The sequence below is a fragment of the Nycticebus coucang genome, chromosome 2 (genome assembly GCF_027406575.1).
Source record: "Nycticebus coucang isolate mNycCou1 chromosome 2, mNycCou1.pri, whole genome shotgun sequence".
In the NCBI taxonomy this organism is placed as follows: Eukaryota; Metazoa; Chordata; class Mammalia; order Primates; family Lorisidae; genus Nycticebus; species Nycticebus coucang.
Window position 1 is genome coordinate 119340387 of NC_069781.1, and position 25073 is coordinate 119365459.

Genomic DNA, 25073 nt, shown 5'->3' on the forward strand with positions numbered 1-25073 from the left:
TGGTCTTCTTGAGGGGAGCTAAGGGACTGTGAGGTGAACCAGGTCCCATACAAAAGCCTTGCTGGTCCCCCCCATCCACGTCGCCCATCTCTGAGTTCAGCAAGATGGCTCTTTGCCTTCTCAACTATTAGGAGCCATCTGTATCTACTACACAACATCAATCTGCACACATCATCAGCAGTTTAGTTCAGGGTGGTCTGGGGCATCTCTCCTGCAGAATCTATCATACACGGCAGGCATTATACTAAAGGTTTTATGTATGTAAAATAATCGTATGTTACAATAACTTTATGAGATAGATACTACTATCTCACTTTGTTGATAGGGAAGCTGAGGCATGGAGTTACATGATTTGTCCAGGGTCAGTGGCTTATAAGCGGCAGATCTAGTCTTTGAATTCAAGCATCTAGTGCAAGACTATGTTCTCAGCTACTGCACAATGCCTATCTTGGGGATAAGGATTATGTTCTAAGTATATGAGGACCAAGAACAAGAGGGTTTTATTTAAATTCCATGAAGCCATCCTGGTACTTGGGGAGCAAAGGCAAGATTCATCAACTGGGAGTAACTTCTCTAGCTTTGGGGAAACCAGCAATGGGCTTGGTCAGGAAGGAAGCTGAACTTCTCTGCAAGGTAATACACAAGGCTGAGCTCTTCAAGGGTCAGCAGGATAGATGGGGAGGGGTATATGGCTGGGGATCTGCTAGGAAGCTAAATGGCTTAGCTTCTACTGCCCAGAGCAGGAAGAAGAGTTCTGAGACAAGAGCTTTATCAAATCCTCTGGGAGAGAATTTCCCTTGATAAGGCTGGCTGAATGGCGCTGAATTTATAATTGGGTTTTAAAAGGTGACCCTGGAAATCTGGTCAACTTGGGGACACTCAGGGTTTCTTTTTCCTAAACTTTATTTGGAAATAATTATAGATCCACAGGAAGTTGCAAAGACTCTCAGTTTTGATGTATAGTACCTAAAATATGGCACCAGCTGTTATTACAATCTCCATTCTGGTCAGAGCACCCAGAACCTTCCATGGACACTGTGAAAACTTATCCAGTTAGAGCCCAGCAATGCCTTGGCTATCCCCTGGCCACGCCTATCACATTGCTCCATGACATTATTCTCAGAAGTCTAACTGGGAGTGATGGGTGATATGGCAGCATGTCCATAGCATGGGCCAATTATAAATGTGAATTACTGGTGGTTGGGGCAGAATAACAGAATAATTTTGACTAAACTCATTGCAAAAATATTTATGAGCAGTATAGAATCTGACAAGGATTAAAGAGTGAATAAAACATAGCTATACTATCTCTCTCTATAATGTATATATAAGTATATACAATGAAGCTAACATTTATTGAGCATTTACTCAATATTGAGCATTTCCCAGGCACTATGCCAGATGCATCACTTGCACCATCCCAGTTAAACTTGAAGTAGGAACAGCTATCAAGTAGCAGTGTCAGAATTTGAATTCAAGACTGCTTGATTTTACAGCTCAAGTTCTTTCTCGATTTTCTCTACTTGTCTATGGGGAACTTTAGAATGATGATCTTGCCTTGGGATCAAAGCCTAAAGTCATGCTTGTTCCAGAGCTACCCCAGCCCCAGAGGGACTTTTTCCTGCTTGCTACAGTGAGTGGGGATAGTGGGTGGGAGTCCCCTGCACCCAGGCAGAAGGGCTGCTGAGGAGGGGTGAGGCCACATACCTCGGAAGCAGAAGGCGTGGTGCCGGGACAGCGGATCTGGGAGGCCCGTCTGGTTGGGGTAGAGGTAGACAGTTCTCACACCTGGCTTGTCCCCGCCACAGGAGGGCCGTGGGGTGACAATGGGGTAACGGAGGCTGCCATCGGCCAGCCAGCCGGCGTAGCACTTGTCCAGGCCGAGGCTCCAGGCAGCATAGAGCTGGCCGGTGGAGGCCAGCGTGGCATTGTGGGAGACACAGAACTCCAGTGCTTCCTGGAAGGTGAACTGCTCTGGGCGTGTGGCGAAGAACACCTCTCCTGTGGGCAGAGGCAGGTGGGGGAGGGTGACCTTCTGCACACCCACGGCCAGAGCAGGGGCAGAGCTTCCCCACCCTACCCCTTCCCAGCAGTCTCCACACCTGCTGTGTTGCACACAGGTGAAGGCCCAGTTCAGCTCACGCACACCTTTCTTTTATTCTCCCTTAGGTCTCCTGGGACTCTGGGAAACAGAGTGACTGACTGCTCTGGTTTGTACTGGACTGGGGTTTCTTGGGACCCAGGGCTTTCAGTGCTAAAAAAGCTGAAGTTCCAGCCAAACTGGGATGACTTGGCCACTTCACAGGGAAACAACTTCCCCTCCTTCTCCTCCTTTCTGGATTCTCCAGGCACACTTAGGCTCCCCTTCCCCTGGCTGAGAGAGGGGGCTCACCTAGGCACTGTCCAATTCCTGGGCAACCCTACACTATTGGACTTGTCACCAAGCACTGTGATCACTGTGGACCTGCCCACCCCCCACCTTGTGATGTCATTGAGGGTAGGGCTTGGGTCCCAGCACTCAGCACGGGGTCTATCCAGTTTAGGCAGAAGGAAGCTCACTTACCAAGCACCTACTTATGCCAGGCACTTTTCACACACATTTTGTTTAATACTCAAAAAAGCCTCTGTTGTGGGTATAAGTCAGATGCATTTTATAGGTAAGGAAACTGAGGCCTAGAGGGGTTAAATGACTTGCCAGGGGTCCAGAAACAAGTTGAGTGACAATGCCGAAATCTTTCCAGAATACCAGAATTTCCAAAATTGGGTTCAGTGGAATAATAATTTGGTGATTTCCACTGAAATTATAAAAAATGAAATAAAATAAAGGTCTGTAAGGAAATGAACTTTGGCAATGCTGGATTAAACAGCTGAAGAGATCTTTTGCTGCAGACTTCTCAGAGCCTTTGATTTGTTCATAGTATTGTGATGCTTCAAAAGGCAGATGGTATATACAACATTTATTTATAACAAACTGACTTTTTGCCCACAGAACTTACTGCAATGCCAGGGGAAACCACACATGAGCCATCTAGGAGGGAAAGTGGGGTCTTGATCTGAGGGGTGAGGCGGGCCTTCTGTCCTAAACAGGACCCCTTCCCACCAGGAAAACAGGGTGGGAATGAGTGTGGTGGGAGTGATTCCCCCTCCTCTTTGAGTCTCCCTGTCAGCCCTATGCCAATTTAGGGCCTAGAGATGTGAAAATCTGGCCCTTACCCTCAAGTTTGTCCACGTAGCAGTAGACGTCATAGGTCTCTGATGATGGACGGACGCCATAGGTCCTGACCCCAGGGCTGCTATCCTTGTCACCCACACACGGGGTCCGTGGGCTCACAATGGGGTATCTGCAAAGGAGGGCGGAAGCAGGGAGGATAAGGGCCTGTCCTAGGGGGTGGGAGATGCAGGGCCCAGGGGGTGAGGCTGAGGTCACTCAGGGACTTGAGCCAGGCGTGTCTTCCATTGTCTGATAGATTCAAACCAGGCAGGAGAGCTTCATGCAGCAAGTTCCCTGAGAAGCCGAGTGAAAGGTCGTCTGGCTCTGGGGAACCCTGGCTTCACAAGAGAGCCCACTGCATGGAAGGGCACTGGGTTGAGCTGGTGGGGACAGGGGGCCATGTGGAGGGGACTCCTCTGTCTCTAGCAAGGAAATGACCAAGAACTTAACATCTCCCAAGGCCCTTCACCACCCTTCAGTATATGCTTCAGTTCCAGGGAGAAACTAGGGGGCAGCTGTGGAGTCAATAACTCATGAATTAAGCCACAATGCAGTGGGTGCCCATGTGCTGGGTGCCACGCCAGGCTGTGGCTCCTGAAATTTCACCTCTTAGGGTTGGGTTTGGGCTGGGAGAGGAGCCCTGCTCATCCCTCACCGGACACTCTGGTCTTGCAGCCATCCAGCGTCACACTGCTCGTAGCCTGCTTCATAGGCCGCCTGGAGCTGCCCTGGCGAGGCAATGACTGCCCCGGTGTGCAGGCAGGCCTCTTGTGCCTCCTCGAAGGTCAGCGAGTAGCGGTTGGGTCCCGGGCGATAATGGAACACGACCCCTGGGTGGGGAGGAGAGGGAGAGAAGTCAAGTTCAGTTGCTCATGGTGCCTGGTTTTGAAAGGACATGGAGGACCTGCCTTTTCCTGTCTGATGTATTGGATTTATTTAAGCCAAATCAGGCTAAAATTTTATTTGGTGGCAATGTGGTTGTCACAGTGGATGGCAGTGTCCATCTGTCCCTCCTCTGAGTGGGGACCCCACGAGGGCTCTTACGAAGGCCACACCAGAATGTCCTTTTTGTTTATAAACCTGAGTTTGGAGAACAGTTAAGCTCTATGCTATGTGACATCCCAGTTCTCCGGACATTATCCAAAACAGGGGTTGGAAGCCTTTTCCAGAAAGGGCCACATCGTATATTTTAGGCTTTGTGTGCCACATGGTTCCTGTTATAACCACTTGACTCTGCTATGATTGTCCTAAGTTAGCCATGGACAACACAAGCGGGTATGGCTTTGTTCCCATCATACTTTATTCGGAGATATTGAGATTTGAATTTGATGTCATTCTCACATGTCACAAAATATTATGCTTTTAACTTTTTATCACCACCTACTTAAGAATGTAAAAACCATTCTTAGTCCACGGGCCGTCTAGGAACAGCTGAAGTTGGCTTGCTGGCTGCAGTTAGCTGACCCTTCAGAGCTGTGAGAGGCCTTGGGGGTCACCCAGTACAGAGGTTTTGTAGTGGTTCTATTTTGTGGAGGTGTCTGATGGAGTGAGGAGGGGCCCTGGGCAGAAGGACCCCCAGTTCTCCACTCAGATCTGTGTGACCCCTCTGTCTGCTTTATATATACACTGGCTTCCGCATATGACCTCATTTGAAATAAATCCTTTGGGGCAAGAATGTGGACATGGCTGGTGTGGTTTGCCTTCTTTGTTTTATAGACAAGGAGAGCGAGGCCTGGGAGGAAAGAAACTTGCCCCAGTTTAAGTCAAAGGTACAGTCAGGACAGCCCCTCACCCTCGGCCAAGTTCTTTCCACTTGCTCCCATTGCAACCCCTGGAGACAGTACTCACCACCTGGCAAGCGTGGTTGCCCAGGGACCTCCACGGCACCTGGAACAGCGGTCACCTGCACAACCAGGTCCTCACTGGTGTAGGCTGTGACAAAATCCAGGCCAGGTGTGGATTCCTCAGGAAAGCTCCAGGGCCTGGTGGGCTCTCCAGTCCTGGTCTCGGTCTCAGGAAAGGGGGTGGCCCCTATGTCAGGAGCAAATGTGAAAGGCTCTTCAGGCTCCAGGACGGTGGGGGAGACGTCGAACATGGGTTTCACTGTGAGGATCACGTTGCCTCGGGCTTCACCCTCGGTGATGTTTTGGGGCAGCGGTAGCTCCACATCGGGCCAGGTCACCGTCTGGATGGTGATATCCTCCTCGCCCCCCACCCCAAAGAAGTTTTCTGGGATGTCCACAAAGTCTTCACCTGGGAAAGGGGCAAAGACAAGCTTGAGGAGGATGAGGCACGGGCTGGAGATGAGCATTGGATCTTCCTCCTTCCCTGCTGGGCCCACTGCAAGGCTCCTCAGCTATCTGAGTATTCATTATAGGAGTCCCCACAGTTTCAAGTTTGCAAAAGAATTCAAGGGTCACCAGAGGCAAGATCACTCATAAAATCAGTTTATACCCTGACATCTTTCCTGCTTACCACTAACCACCATTTCACCCATGTCACAAATACCTTGCTGACGCTCTGATGTTGTGACTAGCCAACAGGACAATGGACATCTGTTACAAAGAGAAACTGCAAAATCCTGCAGAAGATGAGGTTCATAAAATTGATAAAAGTGACTTTGGAGAACTGCCAGCCTCATAGCCTCGGACAAATGAGGATCTCATGAGGGTGATACTCATTCCAAAAGAGTGGTTAGAGTATCAAAGGGTTAAGAGAGGCTTTAGGGGAAGATTCTATTTTTACAAAAACAACCCTCCTTCATGTAAGATCAGGCTGTGGAAGTGAGAGATGAAATTAGTTGTCATTGTGTGATGGCTAATTCTGTCATAAAATGAATGCAATTCTTTCATTTTTATTTTTATTAAGGCAATTCTTCATGCATGTTATTTATTGTTTTTCTTCCTCCAAGAATTAGCATTTCATTAAAATTGTAACGTAAATTGTGTTAAGTATGCGATAAAAAACTTATTTAAAGGGTGGCGCCTGTGGCTCAAAGGAGTAGGGCACCAGGCCCTTATGCTGGAGGTGGCAGGTTCAAGCCCAGCCCCAGCCCCAAACTGCAAAATAAAAAAAAAATGTATTTAAAGATTTTAGTCCAATTTTTCAAAATAAAGTCCCTGTCAAGCTTTCCCCTGCTATTTTCAATAGTTCTTTGACACTCCTTTTAAGGGAGCCCGATTTCAAAGGGCCGGTGAGAGCGCCCTCCTGTGGGGCTCCCGCCAGCCCCTGGCACCCTCAGGCAGGCAGTCCTGTCATCACCCCACCTCAGTGTCTTCACTCTCCCAGTGTCGCACAATATTAGGTGGCAGAGCTGAGGAAACAGACTAAAATTTGTGCTTTTCACCCTCTTCCGTGCTGAGCTGACACAAGACCAAACAATCTGCAGCCCTTAGTGTGTCCCTTCAGCTGTTCCCAAGACCCAGTGAGAACAGGGGTGAGGGCAGGATGCTTAAATGGGGCCCTCTTGTACCCAGTGGCTTCTTTTTTTTTTTTTGTGGTTTTTGGCCGGGGCTGGGTTTGAACCCACCACCTCCGGCATATGGGACCGGCACCCTACTCCTTGAGCCACAGGCGCCGCCCCCCAGTGGCTTCTTGAAGGGGAAAAAGCCAACCCTCCCTTTCTAAGATCTTCTCTTCCTCTGGCCCCCATTTCAGTGGTGCAACCGCCCTTCTTGCCTCCAGCCCAGGCCCTACCTGTGTAGCAGATGGCGTCATATCGGGATGAGGGGTCAGGGTAGCCTGTCTGGTTGGCGTGCAGGTAGACGGTCCTCACACCCAGGAGGTTGCCCCCGCAGTTGGGCCGGGCCTTGGAGATGGGATAGCGCACGCTGCGGTCAGCCAGCCAGCCGGCGCTGCACACGTCCATGCCGCTCTGCCAGGCCAGGTAGAGCTGGCCTGTGGTGGCCAGCCGGGCGCCCAGCCGCCGGCACTCATTGGCTGCTTCCTGGAAGGTGAACTTCTCCGGAGACGTTGAATAAAAGACCTCACCTGTGAAGGACACAGAGGCAGAGTGAGGGTCTCCCTGTGCCTCCCTTTCCCAGCATCCCCAGAGAGATCCAGGAGGGTCTCTTTCTGTGAGATCTTGAGAGTTCTCCAGCTCCGTTTGGGCTATCACTTCCCAAAGCCCTGGTCTCACATGTCTGTATCTCAGATCTTGCCCTTTATTTCCCATTTTCCATCCTTTTCGGGGCTTTTGGGCAGGATCACATACATTTCCTAAAACAGAGGGACTGAGAAAGAAGCAGCCAGGGTGATAAAGAAGTTGGACAAAAGGTAGAGCAAACAAAATCTGGGAGGCAAACTCTCGTGCTCAAACGCCGCTTTCTGCCAGGCACAGTGGCTCATGCCTGTAATCCTAGCACTCTGGGAGGCTGAGGTGGGTGGATTGCTTGAGCTCACGGGTTTGAGACCAGCCTCAGCAAAAAGCGAGACCCCTGTGTCTAGTAAAAATAGAAAAACTGAGGCAAGAGAATCGCTTGAGCCCAAGAGTTGGAGGTTGCTATGAGCTATGACACCATGGCACTCTACCCAGGGTGACAGCTCGAGGCTCTATCTCAAAAAGAAAGTCCCTTTCTGCACCCCAAAGTCTGCTGTGCTGACTTCCCACCACTAGAATGTCTTTCCCACCAGTTAAGCATTGCTCACTAAAGGCAAATCTTTAAAAAAAAAAAAAAAAAAGTATCCATATTCTCATGGGAAAAGCAGGCATCAGACTTTGACCTCACAGAACAGTGGTTCCCAAACTGGGGTCTCCAGGTCCTAAGGGTATAATTTGGGATTTGTGAGCTTTAAAAGAAATATTTCTAAAAATCTAACAAGGTTGTGCTGGGGCGGGGGTGGGGGTGTTGAGCATCTGCTTGGGAGGGAGTTCTGTCCTGGTTGGTGGTGGCTCTGACTGGCTGTTCTATTTGTCTTTGGTTAGCCCAATGTGGGAACACAAATACTTGTTACTGAATAGAGAGGTTTGGCCCCTGGGGTGAGAAAGAGGAAGAGGGCTCTGGTGTCACCTGTGCCCAGGATGGGCCAGGGTGTCAGCTCTTCTTCCCAGTCTAAAGGAGCTGAGAGCTTGCGCTTGTAGCTGGGGGGTTGTGGTGGAGGGATCTAGAGGGGGCACAATCTGAAATGTCTAAAGGGGTAACTGGTGCAGATGGGAAAAGGGTGTCATCCCCATGGCGGGGTAACCCAGCGATCAAAATTAGTGTGCTTTACAAAACAGAGAAAAGGTCCAGATTCCTATGCTGGGGGTGAGGGGCTGGACTGCCAGCTGCCCTGGAAACTACGTTTCTGTGAGTGAGATAAGAATGGGGCAATGGACCTTAGGGCGGGGATTAGTTGTCCTGAGCAGTGAGGGTCCTGTCTGGGAGGGTCAGTCCCAGGTCAAAGACTTCCTGGGACACATGTACTTGAGCTCAGTGGTGACACTAGGCAGTTTGCAGATGTTGGGGCCACTGAGACCCTCTCCAAAGTGGAGAGTGAGGATCCAGATCTGTAAGCCCCTGCCTTCCTGCCTTAATGACAGAGGAGGATCAAGTGTGTCAGGCCCTAAGCCAGCACCCAGCCCAGAGGAGGCCTGTGTGATCCCGAGTGTCAACGGGGTGACATGGAGGGGAAGGGGGCCCTTGGGGTGGGAGCAGGGTGCCTCCTGGTGGGTGGGGCAGCCTTACCCTCCATCTCCTCAGCGAAGCAGTACACGTCATAGGTCTCGTTGGTGTCTCGGACGCCGTAGGTCCTCACACCAGGAAATTCATCCTTGTCTCCGTAGCAGCCTTCCCGGGGAATGTGGATGGGGTACCTGCCAGGAGCCCAAAGTAGAGGCACGACTGTCTGGGGCAGAGGGGAGCCCATGGCCTGTGCCCTTGAATCCTCTTCCCTCATAGGCAGAAACTGGGTCTTAGTGTTGCATTTGACCATGTCTGCTCTGAATATGTGGACTGTCCATCTGTTTTCACGTCATCACTGATTTAAGGCAGCCCCTCTACTAAATATTTAATGGTACCAAACACATTCTATCAGGGGCCATAAGGGCATAATTGGGGACCTGTGAGCTTTAAGTTTTTCTATAAAAGGCCAGATAAATAAATGTTTTAGGTTTTGAAGGCCACAGGGTCTCTATGGCAACCACACAATTAACACTGTAACATGAAGCAACCACAGACAATATTTAAACATGGGCATAGCTGTGTTCCAATAAAACTTTATTTATAGTAACAAAGACTGAGTTGGACTTGGCCTGTGGGTCATAGTTTGTTAGTTCCTGCGTTGTCATTTGGGTCTCAAATCAACTTAAAGAGGCAGGTGTGACAGTGAATCTATTTCATACCGGCAGAAACTGGGGCTCAGAGATGTTAAACTTTTTGTTCAAGGTTACACAGCTTTCAAGTTCTAGAGCTGGTATTTGAATCTAGTTCTTTCTGAGGCCAAGGTATGGACTTTTGCACTATGCTAGACTGTTGTCTCATCTTTTTCTTTTCTTTTTTTTTTTTTTGTAGAGACAGAGTCTTACTTTATGGCCCTCAGTAGAGTGCCGTGGCCTCACACAGCTCACAGCAACCTCCAACTCCTGGGCTTAAGCGATTCTCCTGCCTCAGCCTTCAGAGTAGCTGGGACTACAGGCGCCTGCCACAATGCCCGGCTATTTTTTTTTTTTTTTTTGGTTGCAGTTCAGCCGGGGCTGGGTTTGAACCCACCACCCTCGGTATATGGGGCCGGCGCCTTACCGACTAAGCCACAGGCGCCGCCCATCTTTTTCTTTTTTTAAATTGTTAATGGTTTGGGGGTTTTGGGATCCCTTTGCCTGCTCCATGATTGCAATGACACTTTCCTTCGTTTTCTTTCTGAGGCTTTGTGTTCTGGCCTTTACTGTTAGAGCTATGAACCACCTGGGACTGCAGGCTCATTCACAGTGTACCGGGATCCTTGAGGGCAGGGCTCTATCTGGACTGCACTGCAACCTATTCCGTGGCAGCTGCACTCAGGAAAACATGGACCAAGACACTCAATTTGCCTTATTACAAACAAAAAGGATGTGTAAGGTGGTTTACAAAAACATAGAAAACACCAAGATTATAAAAAAGAGAAGATCAGTAAGTGAAACAATTGTGGCAAGGAAAAAAATGGGTAAGAAAAATAATGATGTGTAGGGCCTGGGTGCCAGCAGTCACAGGTGGGTCACTGAACATCCGTGTTGGCCAAGGCATGACCCTGGCCCCAACCTAGGTTGGCCATAATGTCACTTATATGGGCACCAATTCAGTGCTGGTCAACACGCCTCCCCTTCACCTGCCCCACTCCCCTGTCGCCTCTGACCTAGGCCTCCTACTTGGTGACCCCCTCTGCTGGCAGGTTGGGGGCTCACCTGACAGTCTGGTCAGCCAGCCAGCCGGCATCGCACTGATGGAAGCCGTCCTCATAGGCAGCCTGCAGCTGCTCGGGTGTGGCAATGATGGCACTGTTCTGCAGGCAAGCCCGCTGTGCCCTGTCGAAGTCGAGGGTGTAGCGTGTGGATATGGCTCTGTAATGGAACACAATACCTGCAAGACACGTGGCCACAAATGGGCGGGTCAGTTTCAATCTCTGATCATTGAGGCCCTAGAAGAAGCTACTGCTGTAGGTCAAAGGGGCCTTAGGAACTCTCTGGTCCAGGCCAATGTGTCGATGCCCTCTCCACATTTGCATGTGGTCCTTTTGACTTTGCTGAAACACCCAGTAACAGGGAACTCACTACCTCACAAGGCATTCCTTTTTGAATACTTATGACAATTCTGATGATAATCAGAAAGTTCTTTGAATTAAAATAAAATCTGCCTCCTTATAAATTTTTCTCCAAGACCCCATACTGCTTTGGGGAAGTAAGTACTCAGAGGCTCCTGCATCCTCAGGCCAGAGCCATCCTAGTGGGAGACCTATTTAAGGAGCACCCAGGGTGGACCATCTTTGACAGAGCTTCCCACTGTACAAAAGTCTGGTGCTGACCAAAGTCTTGAGGCTAACCAAGGACCCAGCCATTCTCCTTGGGTGAGAGAAAGGGTAACAGGGAGTCTTTAGCCCTTTGGCTTCTGAAACTGAGGTTGAGGGATGGAAGGAAAAGACACCTGGATGAAGCATCAGGAGACTGCTTTGACTCATATCCAGGGTGAATTTAGGCAAAACACTTAAGTTTCAGTTTGCCTGTCTGTAAAATGGGTATGGTCACAAAACCCACAACTCATAGGATTGGTGTGAAGCACTTTCATTTACCTGTGACTGAAACCAGGAAGTATTTCACCTCCTCCCCCTCTCAAAGTCCAGAAAGAATCATACTACCAGCTCAAGGTCACAGAACAAACACCTGGAGTTAAGTATCTTGACTGAGGTGCAAACTGGTCCATGGAGAGACTGGTTCGAAAAGCCAGCCTGCTGGACCCATGCAGGGGAGAACATTCTGGATCTCTCTGTGGGTGAGGCAGCATCCTTGTGGGGGGCTCTCACCTTTCACCATGACTTCCAGGGTGGCCTCACTGTCCTCAATGCCATGTATCACCTCACAGCGATAGATCCCAGAGTCGTTGGAGCGCAGGTTCTGGATTTCCAAGGTGGCGTCACTGGGGATGGCCGGGTAGTTGGGCAAGGAGACCTTGTCTTGGTAGGCGTTGTTGACCCGCACACGCCCTTCGGTGGCCACCAGCAGAACCACCTCCTTCTCCTTGGAAATGCGGCTCCACTTGATTCTTGGGGCGAGGGGGGCAGTGGAGGGTGCAGTGGTCACAGGGTGCATGGGGTCGATGAAATAGCAGGGGATGGTGAGGGAGGTCCCCATGGGGACCTTCAGTGGGGATGGCTGGGGGATGCTCACACTCAGTGAGTTGTCATGGTCTGTGTGGAAAGATGAGTGTGCAAGACAGAACTGTTAGTGCCCACAGAGCACCACCCAGTCTCCCCACCAGCCCAGCTGGAAACGCACTCTTCTAAGGAACAAAACCCAGCACAAGCGTCTGTGTCCAGGATGGGGGCACTCCTGAGTCGTATGGAAACTCCCAGGAAGCCTAGCCACGCCCTTTCCTGAGCAGTGTTCCTCAAGATCCCTGGCCTCTACCCCATAAGACAGAAACTATGAAGACAGAAAAGAGTTCCAGAGGAGGGCAGGGGAAATGGCAGAGTCAAGACTGCCTCTCTGTTTCTTAAACTGGAGTACCCCAGGGGATGCCAAACCCTGGGATGAGTAGGACTCATCTTCTTGGAGTGACAGCTTTACTCAACGATTTGGGGAAAAAATTATTTGGGGGATATAAGAAAATTATTATGGAGTATAATCTACACAACCTTAAAGCCAAGACATAAAACTTCCTAGATATGTCCCAGTAGGTGAGGTCTGTTTTGAGTGCTAGTCTCACCTTGTGGGGGGACAAGTCACTTTCTTCTGCTGTTTAGGAGTCAGGGGGCTCAGGTGGAGGAGCATAAGAGAAGATCTGACATTTCAGTCTGCAAAGAGTTAGATGGGGAGGGGGAAGGGGATGGTGCAGACTAGACTCCATCAAAATCAAGGACAGCGTTGATGGGTAGGTGTGTTTACAAATCCTGTTAGAAGTAAGAGATCTGCTGGGAATGGGAAGGAAAGAGCTTTCCAAAAAAATAGCACCTTTCATGGTGAGTCATAAATTTATGAAACTCCTTCTTTCAGGAGAGCCTACAGGTTGAAATAAAAATGTTTCAGATATTTGTGGGTGATAGATACATAACGGGGCAAAGGAAGGGGAGCCAGGAATGTTTGGAGTGCAGTCCTAGCCTTCTGGTGTCCTGGGCAGCACCCCCACTTCCACAGACATCTCTGTCTGAACGCTTGGCCCTCATACCCTCAGACTCAGCTTGTTTCACCAGTGGTGGTTCTCAGGGGAGAGCTGAAAGTTAACTGTGGTGCCCAGCTCCGCGGTTTTTAAAGCCCTCAGCCAACCCTAGTGCACTGGTTTCCCTGTGGCAAACCACCCCCGGGTACAGTCAGGGGCTGGATCTCTGTGGGGCCCTGAGCATCAGTACAAACAAAGGCCCATATACCGTATGTCTACATATGCAAATGTTGTAAATTAGGCCAACAGATTGGTAAATATCTTCCTGTGTGATCTTTTGAAAGGTGTGACCTGAAAAACTAGATTTAAATTTACAATTCTTAGATTCTTTAAAGTTTTGCCTTAGGAGTTGGTGGCTAAGTGGGAGGATGGGGAGTGGGACCCCTTCTTTCCCCCAACTCACTCTGTATCGTAAGAGGGTCCCATGCCTATGCTGTGTCTATCTTACCCCTCATGTCCCATACAAACAGCCACTCCTTACCCTTCCCTTGGTCCTAGGGGTGCTTTCCACCAGCAGTATGGTCCTGCAGTAGGAGGGTGGACCTTGTAGGCCCTGGACGTGGCTTGGCCCATTTGGACAGAGAGCACTGGGCATCCTGGGTACCCAGAGTGTGCTCTAAAGGGGGAGCACAGGTCCGGGTGGACGGGTCCCATCGGCCCTACACTCTTCTTTCTTTGTGGGGGGGTGGGGTTGAGGCTGGAGGAAGACCAGAGAGGGGGCCTCTAAAGAACAGCCCAGAACAGGGGCCTTCATGTCTAAGGGAGATATATTCCATTTGGGGGTGAGCCCATGCTGGGGTCAGTGGAAGGCTTGTTCATTTGGTTCGGGGCTTGATTAGCAGAAATATACTCCATCTCCACCACATGCAAGACACCAGGCTGGGGCTTCCTGAGGATGGTTTGCCAAGAAAGGCAAAGAGAGGTCCATCTGTTTCCCTGGGGCTTCTCTCTGTTTTTCTGACTATCGCCTCTTCTTTGATGATCCTGCCAATCTTCCCTTGGCAGCCTTTTCTCTTTTGGGTCATCTATGTCCTGTCCCTACCCTCAGTGCAGGGTGCAGCAGTCCTAGGTGACATCCATGGGGAGAAGGGTACTCAGAAGGAAGGTACCTTCCCTCCCTGCCAGCTGTCTGGGCTCAAGGGCAGCCAGAAACAGCGTTATCTGAGTGAGGTTCCTGGACGTGCATACACATGAGGATGCTCTCTCATCACGAGGGGAGAGGAAGGGCCAGGAAAAAGCCAGGAAAGTGGAAATTATATCTCTGGGATTAGCAATATCAGGTTCAGTACCCAGCATACTCAGTACTCAGAAGCCAGTACTCAGGCCTATAGAATAAATGAGACATACATGGAAATGTCCTCACCTGAAACTTCTATTGAGATGGCTGCAGTGATGACCCTCAGAGTCACAAAAACGAAGAGTAAAGTGGTCATAGTTCACCTGCAAGAGGGGAGGCAGAGGCATTATTTTGATGGTGAAGGTATTGGTGAGGTCAAGGAGGGTCATGTGACACAGGGCACAAGGCAATAACTCCATGCCTGAGCAGGTGAAATCACAGACAAGGATGTTGCAGGTGGTTTGTCACATATTTTTGCCAAGAATCCTTTCCTCAAAAAACCTCCACAGATTTCTTGGTTTAACTCCAGGGGTCAGGTTGATAAACCTTCTATCTTTCAGCCAGTGAAGGCTCATCCTGATAAATTCCTGTGATGGTTCATCCTGTGTCAACTTGATTGAGCCACTGGGTACCCAGACATTTGGTTGAACATTGTTCTGTGTGTGTCTGTGAGGATGTTCCTGGAGAAGATTAATATCCAAATTGGTAGACTGATTAAAACTGGGTGTCCTCCCTAAAGTGGGTGGGTCTCATCCAATCAGCAGAAGGTCTGGATAGAAAAAAAGACTAACCTTTCCCTGAGAGAGAATCTTTCCTGCCTAATGGCTGTCCAAGATAGGACATTACTTTCTTTTCCATCTGGATTTGCTGAAATGTCAGCTCTAGAAGTCTTGAGACTGGATGGGTCTTTGAACTGAAATGACCTCACTGGTTTTCCTGGGCCTCTTATCCTTTGAACTTGGAGTAGCACTGCACCATCAAGTTATCAGCTCACCCTGCCACCCTCCACAATCATGTGAGCCAACTCCTTATAAGAAACATCTTTGTCTCTTTCTTATATGTGTGTGTGTGTATCCCACTGCTCTGTTTCTCTCGAGGACCCTGACTAATACAATCCTTTAGGCCCAGAGAAGTGACAAGTTATCTAACCTCATTAATTAATTCTGGACCTGCCACTAACTTCAAATCCAGGGATCTTGTGTGATTTAGAATGGTCTATGCCCAGGGTTTCATGCACAGGTCAGGGGCCTGGTTCAAATCAAGAAAAAGATGTCTCCCACCAAGGGAGCTCTAGAAGAGGCTGGGAAATGAACAGATTAATCATTTAGGAGAGAAATGAGGGCCTAGAATCACCGTAGCCCTTTTCCTGGCCCAAAGAATGCCTTCGTGTGAATTAGAAAGACAAGCCTGCCTTATTGTCATCTGCTAGAAAGCAGGCATGATACCTGCACAGGTCTGTGACACCCACAATGTAAAGGACATGCCCTGCACAGCTGGGACCCTGACACCAGCACTGGTAGACCCCAGAAGACCCAGCTGGATCAAAAAGAGATGAACCAGAGCAGTGGCTCGCACCCTCAACTGCAATTGAAATCACCAGGGCTTCAGCCCAGACCTCCCCAGAAGTTTCTGAGGTGCAGTGAAGACAGTACGACTGGCCTAGAGTGTGTCACATTACAGACACCTCCTGTGAATTGCACTCCACAACAGGTGTCCAGTGATGTTCCCTGAGTTGTTCTGCTGGATGGGCCTGCATCAGCACCTACCCCGCCCTCTTCCCTAGTTCATGAGAATCCATGTTTGGTTTTGGAAGTGTTTGCATCACAGCGGGAGGGAGCCTTGGAGTGGATGGAGGACTGAGAGGCTGAGGTGACACCTCTGGCATTCCCAGAGCTCAGTTCTGGCGGAATCTGACAGCCCAGCAGGTGTCGCTGTTAGCTTAGTCACCATTGGCTGGGGCTGGGTGGATTCTGGGATAAAAGGGGGCAGAACCCCCAGAGCTCCTAGGCCCAGGAGGGGCACTGATGTTCCCATCCCAGAGCACCCAGGACTCTGGGTGACCCTGTTGTTTGAGCATGACATTTTTCTACTACCTGTCCTTCACCTATGCTACATACATTGGTTACCCAAGAAATGAAAGGGCTGTCTGTGTGGGTGCTGCCGGGGATACAGAGAGGAATGAATAAGGTGCATTCCCTCCCATTGGAGGAAGTCTGGAAAATCCCAAAGTTCTGAGAAGTAGCCCCTACTTTTCCTTAGGGACTTTTCTAATTAAAAAAAAAAAAAAAAAGGCTTTGGGCAGTAGCCTCTGGTACTGTGAGGGCTGCTTAGCTGTGAAGCTCTCATTCAGGCCCAGTGTGACCAGTCACAGCTGGGAAACAGTTCCCTGGAGGGTGGAGGAAGGTGTCCTCTCCAGGCTGGGGAGGGGGCCTAGACTTGTGGGCTCCTCTCTTCCCAGAGCCTCGGGGATTCGTGTTCAGACACAAGGCCCGCCTGTTCTTCCCTCAGAACACCCTTCATTGGGAAGTTCTGTGTATGTTTTCGGAGTTGTGTTTCTTCCCTCCCTCTCCGAACAAGCCGGACATTGTCCGGGGATGCAGGAGCTCTCTGTGGGGCTTGGACTGCGCTGTTTTTCTCCCTGGCTTAGACCAGGAAACGAGAAGGCATGAAAGGGGGTGTTGGGGGTGGGGATGGGGGTGGAGTGGGCAGATAAACTAATTTTATTTCTTCTTCTTTTTTTAAAGACAAACTTTGGGATAGAAATATTGCAATAAATATGCTCTTGTGTTTGTGTGTGTTTTCTCAGCTGTAAAGAAAATAGAGAGAAATTCCATTCTGTCTGGGTTCCAAGTGTCTCCAGGACTCACTGAGTCCTTTATGTGAGCAGACTGGCTTTGCCAGCCCAAGTCCCAGGGCAGCCCTGTCAACAGGGAGGCCTTTCTCCCTGGGAAGCAAAATCAGAAGGTGACAAGAGGAGCGCACAGCATATAGCGGGTTAGAGGAAGGGGGTGGGGGATCCTGCAATGAGGAGTTTGGGGAGCAGGAAGTGGGTGCTGGGTGGAGGCCGGGGGGAGAGCCATGGGTGTTGGGCTGGTCATGTAGGAATTACTCTCACAGAAAGAATTATTAGAAGATTTGATTGGAGAAAGGAAGCCTGCTAGTGCTTTTAACCTGAGCCCAGGCTGTGTGAGAGTGTGTGTGTATGTGTGCACACACGTGCCCCATAGTTGGAGACAGGAATACCCTTCATCTCCTTGTCAACGAGAATCCATCCCATGGATGTCTACCTCACCAGGGCTTTGATTCATGAAATTATGGCATTGAACAGGCATCTCACTGTTCACCCTGCTTTCCTCTTCCAGCAATATGTACTGTGGAGACCCTGAGACCTGGGGCCACCTACTGCTTGATAACACAGGGCCCACTCCATGGCTGTTTCAAAGACTGAGTGAGATAATGGGACAGACTGGTCCCTCCTCCAGGCCTGGCACTGTGCCGCCACTCTGCACCCAGCACAGGGTCTGGCACTCAGCAGGCATCCATCAATGCGACTTTCCTCCCACCTCCCTGGAGATTCAACCTGAGTGAGCCTCTTGGAATTTGGGGATTGGAAGAGAGTGGTTGTAGAGAGTCTTCCTGTCTCAGCATGAGGGTTGGACTAGAAGACTTTCCATAGAGCATAAAATGTCTTTTGTTTGAAAGACAACATCACTACACTAGCAAACATTTCGAAAACGGGAAAATGAAGAAATCCCCAATCTCTCACAATCCTGATCTAAACATTGTTAGTGTTTTGACAGTTTCCCTTCCAGTCATTTTTCTTAGGCATCTACTTGCATTCTTTATAATTATAACCATTTTGTATCTGATTTGCCTTTTCCATACAACATAATGAGATAAGTGACTATTTTTGTTCCTTCAGAACCGATGATCATGGTGCTTTACAGTCATGGCCTTCCTGCCAGGGATCCTATCTACAGAGCCAAGGCAGGTGGTTTTCAGCTTTGACTGAATGGCAGGTGCTCATCCCTTGCCAAGGTGGCCCATTCCATGGATGAATAGCTCTAATTATCCTCAAGATCTTCCAAGATGGGGTCAAATGGTCCACCTCCATTATAATTTCCATCCGTCAGTACCATCATCAGGGGCCTGCAAACCTTGTCCACTCCTCTTTCAGGGACCTCATGATGGATCTTCAGGGGTCCAATCTGCTCTCCTGCCTGCTCCTCTTACATGGAGATGTTCTTGGTCCCTTCAACCAACCCATCCTCATGTGGCTTCTGGACCTCTCTTTTCTCCTGGGAGCCATAGATGGTCAGATCTGGGATAGACCTTAGTGAATCTTAAGTACAACTTTTTCATTTCCAGTTGAAGAAACTGAGGCCCGAGGAGGTTAAGTGACTCATTCAAGGCCACATGGCAGGTTGGAGGTGGAGCCTAAACCGGAACCTAGTGCCAGGGGCCTGGACCCGGTAATGCCAGTGTTAGCAAGCTGCAAAGGTAGTGACTATCCGTCTGGTTTCCCACTGTCTCCCTGGCACCAAGTGTCATGCCTGGCACAGAGTGAGGGCAATCAGGAAATGTCTGTTGGGTGAATGAAAAAATAAATGGGGGCCTATATATCTCAGAAGTCATCTCCTTCAATCTTAGGTCTCAGAGGGAGAAGGGGTGGAAACGGAGGCTCACAGGTGTGGAGTACCTTCGTGGTGCATAGCCCAATGGGGCAGATTATTCCTAAATCTCAGCTAGAGAAACATTGCTTGCTTGGCATGTGCATGACTGTATTGATTAATGATAGCATTTCAGTACACCATGGATTGTGAGAAAGTTCACAGTCCTTGTGTAGCTCACAGTAACAATCAGGGTCTTCCCTTCCCAGGATTCTAAGGAGCCACCAGCACCTGTTGGCAAGAGCCAATTTTTTTTTTTTTTGAGACAGAGTCTCATTATGTCACCCTCAGTGGAGTGCCGTGGTGTCACAGCTCACAGCAACCTCAAACTCTCGGGCTTAAGAGATTCTCTTCCTCAGCCTCCCAAGTAGCTGGGACTACAGGCACCTGCCACAACACCTGGCTATTTTTTGGTTGCAGTTGTTATTGTTGTTTATCTGGTCCGGGCCAGGTTTGGACCCACCAGCCTGGGTATATGTGGCCAGTGCCCTACCCACTGAGCTACGGGCACCGCCCGGCAAGAGCCAATTTTAAGCATCTCTTTCCAATTCTCTGTTCAGTAACATCACACTGGTATCTTGAAATGTGTCATGACGGTTGTATTCACACCACAGAAATCAGCAAACACTGTAAATGAAGTGAGAACTTTTTTTTTTCCTTTTGAGTGGATTTACCAGCACCACTACTAGAAGTAACTGCTGTGATGTGCTCTATAGTGACGTTTCAGTCAATGAAGGACTGTATTTACCAGGATGGTCCCAGAAGATTCTTACGGAGCTGAAAAATTCCTAGCACCTGGTGACATTATTATAGCTGTCATAATGTCATAGTGCAATTACTGAATTGTTTTGTAAATGTGGTGTAGCCTAAGTGTATAGTGTTATAAAGTTTACAGTGGTACACAGTAATAGCCCAGACCTCACTCACCTCTCACTCAATGACTCACCATAGAAACTTCCAGTCCTGTGGGAACTGTTTTTTTATCTTTTGTACCATATTTTTACCATACCTTTTTTGTGTTTAGATATGTTTAGAGACACAATACCATTGTGTTTCTGTTGCTTACAGTAACATGCTGTACAGGGCTGTAGCCTGGGAGCAACAGATTAAACCATACAGCATAGGTGTGCAGTGGGCTATACCATATAGGTCTGTGTCCATTCTATGATGTTCACACAAAAACAAAATTGCCTAAGGACGCATTTCTCTGAATGTATCCCTGTTGTTAAGTGACATATGACTTCAACACTAAATAAAGAGAAAGGCCAAGGGAAGGATAAAGGGCGTTCTTCTTTGTCCCTCAAATGAAACCTCCTTCTCTGTTCATTGAGTGTACTGCATGTGGCCCTGGGCTGGCCCGTAAGCCAAGGCCAGTTTTCCGGCCCTCAGGCAGGGCTGGGCCACGTTCCTCTCCATTTCAATCTCCCAGCCCAGCACAGTGCTCTGGGTACCTGCTTCCTCCAGGAGCCCCATCAGGCCTTGCCCCGTGGTGCTGCTCCCCCAATTCTTCCTGCTTCCACATGCCCTCCAACACTTCATTTTTCTCCTATTTTATGTCTGCTAAAGTGTACCTCACCTGCAGACTGTGATCTACTTCATGTTGAAAATCAAGCCTTAAAAAAAATCCCTTTGTGTTAACTCACACAGTACTAGGAACAACAAAAAATGGTGTTTGATACCTTTGTTGGAATTTGGCAGACTGGTAGACCAGTAAGATTTGCCAGTGACCTATTGGCTCTGCGTCCTTGACTTAAATCCTGGTGGAGGGATTTGAGAGAACCACTGTCACTCATTTCCCCAGCCACTAGCCACAACCATGTCACTTATCTACATCCTAATCTCCCAGCAAGCCTCTTCTCTTGTCACTTGTTCATGGACAAGATCATCCTGATAGCCATACATAAAAATGGTACCATATGCACTTGAAACTGGGTGACCCCACACTAAGGGCACATCTGGCCAGAGTGACTCCGACTGTAGCTGCTAGGGGTTTGCATATTCTAAACAGACAGTGGGACAGAGTAAAAAAAGGGGGAGCCAGGAAGCTGCTTCCAGTCCTAGCTCTGTCCTTACTCCCTGGGGAACTCACATAAGGCCTCAGTTTATAGTTTTACCATCTGTAAATTGGGATCATAAAGCAAGCCTTAGCCGTGGTGAAACTGTGAAGTTCCTTTTTTGTGGATGTTAAATACTTTTTGTATTTCCTCCTCTTCTTCTTCTCCCTCCCCTCGTATCTTTGATTTCCTTATACCAAATTTATTGCTTGCTCTATCATCGCTGAAACATCTTAAATAAAATTCCACAAGTGTTTTCCTGCTTTCTGGGAAATTAAGTGGGTCTTCTAGAAAAGGCAGTTGGCAGTGGGGTGGAAAGTGCTGTAGATAAACCCTCAAGGCCACAGTCTAGTCTAGAACTGGCAGTGAGCAGCTCTGCACTGAGGTGGAGGGGCCCAGGGAAGAGGAAGGAAGATTTCCCCTTGGAGTTGCTTATACCTCATGGGCGGAGACAAATCTATACCCAGAGATTGTGGACACAAGTAAGTGGGCTCTGGGTCCTAACCTTGAGCCTGACTAAACTGGCTGCATGACAGCGAGCCTCCGATTTGCCATCTCTGAAGTGGAGACAGGTTGGGAAAACCTGCTAAATGCTGGCTCCATGTGGTGCAGAAGAGTCCAATCCTTCTCACTTCTGGGGATGGAATGAGTTGCATCTCACTCCTCCTGCCTCCCTTGTGGCTGGGAGCAGCCCATCCCTTGTTGTTCTGCTCCAACAGCCAGGGCAAGGATTTGTTTGTTTGTTTTTTGTTTTTCTGAGGCACTTGCCTACGGTAGAGTGCTGTGATGTCATCATAGCTCACAGCAACCTCAAAATCTTGGGTTCAAGCGATCCTCTTACCTCAGCCTCCTGAGTATCTGGGGCTACAGGTGCTCGCCATAACACCTGGCTGTTTTTTAGAGATGGGGTCTTGCTCTTGCTCAGGCTGGTCTCTAACTCCTGAGCTCAAGCAATCTGTTCCCCTCGGCTTCCCAGAGTGGCAGGTGAGGGTTTTGGCTTGCCTGCTGAGCCCATTTTCTTGGAAAGTTTGGCCCATTCCAAAAGATGCCCCATACCCTTAATGTGCTGGGGAAGGAGCTGGGGGTAGGGAAGGTAGAGTGGAAGCTGCGGGGTTGTGGGGGCTGTGCTCACATTTAAGAGGAGTGAGGGGAACTCCATGGGGAGCAGCAAGGCTCAGGTGGTAGAGCTGGGAGAAAAGAAAACAGCAAAAAATGACACCTGACCAGACAGTGTCATACCTGTAGGTAGCACTTGTTACCTTGCTATGTGAGACCCTCCGCTGATGCAGCCTCAGGCACAAGGCCCTATGTGAGCCCCAGGGTCGAGTCTGGCCCTGCCCTTACCCACTTCTTTTGCTCACACAATTCTGTCCTTCTCGAACACCTTCTCCCCAGCCCCAGCTCTGACCTAATCCTGCCCTTCTTTGAGGCCTAGCACAAATGCTGCCTCCTGGAAACTCTCCTCAGGTATCCTGGCCTGGAACTTTCTCCCTTGTCCTTTGTCATTTCTTCTTGTGACCAATTTGTTAAGGAACACATCCTGGCTTGTGGCTTCTTTCTCACCATTGTCTGAAATTACTAGGCCAAACATTTGTGGGGCTGTGGGGCTAAGGGGGTGGGAGGGGATGGCCAGGTTAGGAGCAAGGCTATGTAGTGGAAAGATCATGGTTTGCAGTCACAAAGACCTTGCAAAATTGCAGCTCTGACACTTACATGTCAGCATATGACCTTGGCCTAATTATTCAACATCCTTGCCTCTAAAGTGCTGATAAGATAGGATCTATTGCTTGGCACAGGGCATAGGGATTTAAATGAGAGATGCTGTGTGGCCCTCAGTGAATGTTGCCTCCTTTCTCAGACCTGGTCTGGCTGGGTCCTCTGTCAAGGGACCATCGTGTATATAATCATCACTGCATTTAATCCAGTCTATGTGCACAGAGCACCTACTGCAGGCACTTGGCTCAATTTCTGCACATGGTAGCCACTCAACCAATATGTGCCAACTTGATAAGAGTGATATTCACACACAATCTGTACCTACGTCCAATTTAAATTAGGCTCATTTGATCTACAATGTCAGCAAATAATGGAACCCCCGACTTTGGTTATCCTCATTCTTGCATTCACCCCAAGACAGGGGGAAGATTGTGGGTTCAAATACACACATCCTGTGACCTGTAAGGTAAGAGCCTAATGCTGCCACTTCAGTCTCCCGTGACACAAAGCTTGCCACAGAGCTCTCAGAGCTTCTCTGTGGTTGTTGAAGGCATCCATTCTCTTTCTCCCTCAAGTAACAGTGGGCATCTTAAAGCCAGAATCAACTTATGCCATGATCTCATTAACAATCTAAGGACCACCTTTATGAAGGACCCACTGTAAGTCAGAAACTATGCTCATAGCCATATTTGGTACACATGCCATTTCTCATCCTCAAGACAACCTTGCAGAGATAGGTATTGCTATTCCCACTTTATAGATAGTAAGACGACTGCTCAGAGAGGTTAACTTGCCCAGTCACACAGATAGCAAGTGGCCAAGTTTGGTCTGGAATCCATGTCTTATGCCTATAAATCCCATGATTTCTAAACATTTCCAGCCCCCCTGCATTCACTAGTTTTACTCATTTATCCCACTATTCAGTGAACCAACATATTTAAATCAAGGTGGAGATAGGAAATGTTCTCGTGAAATTTCAGATCCAGAAGGTTTTAGGGGTTGGGAGAAGGGAAAATGCATCCATGTTTAGTTCATAAGAGAGCAAAACTGCAGCCTGAGGCTGGGCGCGGTGGCTCAAGCCTGTAATCCCAGCCCTTTGGGAGGCTGAGGCAGGTGGATTGGTTGAGTTTAGGAATGTGAGACCAGCTTGAGCAAGAGCGAGACCCCCATCTCTACTAAAAATAGAAAAATTAGCTGGGTGTTGTGGCAGCTAATTACCCTTTGTTCCAGCTACTCAGGAGGCCGAGGCAGGAGGATCACTTGAGCCCAGAAGTTTGAGATTACTGTGAGCTAGGCTGACACCATGGGACTCTAGCCTGGACAACAGAGTGAGACTCTATCTTAAAATAAATAAATAAATAAATAATAAATTAAAAAAAAGAAGCTGCAGCCTAGAGAAGGTGGGCTCCCAAGCAGGAGTCCTACCTGCTCTTGGGCCTTCTATCAACAGGGAGTGCCCCTCCCTGTTCCTCTAAGGGCTCTGAACCTGGCTTTCTTTGTGTTCCCAGAGGTTTATTCCAAGGCTGGCTCCCCAGTGGACATAGTGGTTCTTCCCCAGCATCCTTCAGGCAAATCATCTGAGAGCTCCAAAAAGGATGGTCACTATGCAAAGCCGCTGCTGTGTGGCAGGGCTGCAGACAGTCCTTACTAACTTCCATATTTTTCCAGGGTGGATTTTTGAAAGAGCTCTAATCAAGCCATTCTTGAATAAATGGGCTGTGTCTCAGCCAGTACCTACAAAAGCACGAACATCATTTGTTCAAGAATATCTGCCAACTCAGGTAGTCAGCACAGACCTCTCTTGGGCTGAGCCTCTGACCCTTTGTAACGTCCCACCCTGCCATGAGAGTTGGTGGGGGGGAACCTCTGGCAGCTGAAGAACTGGCCAACTCCTATTGCTCCCTGTGCTGACAGTCACAGAGGGGCAAGGAGAGAATAGTTTCAAAGTCTTTTTGAAACTTCAGCTTCAGAAATCAGTCCGAGGAGCTGTTTCTGCCAGTGCCAGTCTGTGGTCAGCCTTATTGTCCTGACCAGGAGTCAGGAGGGCTCTGGCCAAACAATAGAAACAGAGATGGCCTTGGTTTGCTGAAGTCCTACATGAGCTTTGGGTGAAGGACCTGGCTATCTGTGGGTGGGGGTGGGGTTGGCATAGTGGGGACCCAGAAGGAGTAGGCTATGGCTTAGGACAAGCAGCAGAAATTATCTCAAAGATGGCATCAGCTTCTCCCTGTCTGGCCTCTGTGCCTTGACTCCTTTTACCCACTGACGTGTCCCCGCTAGTAATATGTCTTTGACTTGGGTCTGCTGTGACAGGGGATATAGTGTTCTTCATCTTCCCCTTGGGGTTCACTTTGAACCCAGACTATTTCCTGAGAGACAACATGATATGCTAGAAAACAGGCGCCTTAAGAACACAGCCTGAATTCACATCTTTGACTCACAACATGCTATCTGGTGCACTTGGGAAAGTTTCTTGGCATCTCC

The 25073-nt window shown here is 49.0% G+C and overlaps 1 protein-coding gene across 1 annotated transcript in view; it reads right to left on the reverse strand.

Moving 5' to 3' along the window:
• ACAN (aggrecan) overlaps positions 1-25073 on the reverse strand; it is a 67086-nt gene that overhangs the window by 23040 nt on the left and 18973 nt on the right. The window contains exons 2-10 of the mRNA XM_053581671.1: positions 14396-14472; positions 11681-12064; positions 10569-10743; positions 8878-9005; positions 6908-7201; positions 5060-5464; positions 3867-4041; positions 3214-3341; positions 1708-2001 (exon numbers count right to left, since the gene is read on the reverse strand). Of these exons, the coding sequence (XP_053437646.1) occupies positions 1708-2001; positions 3214-3341; positions 3867-4041; positions 5060-5464; positions 6908-7201; positions 8878-9005; positions 10569-10743; positions 11681-12064; positions 14396-14465 (2053 nt within the window). The 5' untranslated portion in view covers positions 14466-14472. The remainder of the gene's footprint in view (positions 1-1707; positions 2002-3213; positions 3342-3866; positions 4042-5059; positions 5465-6907; positions 7202-8877; positions 9006-10568; positions 10744-11680; positions 12065-14395; positions 14473-25073) is intronic.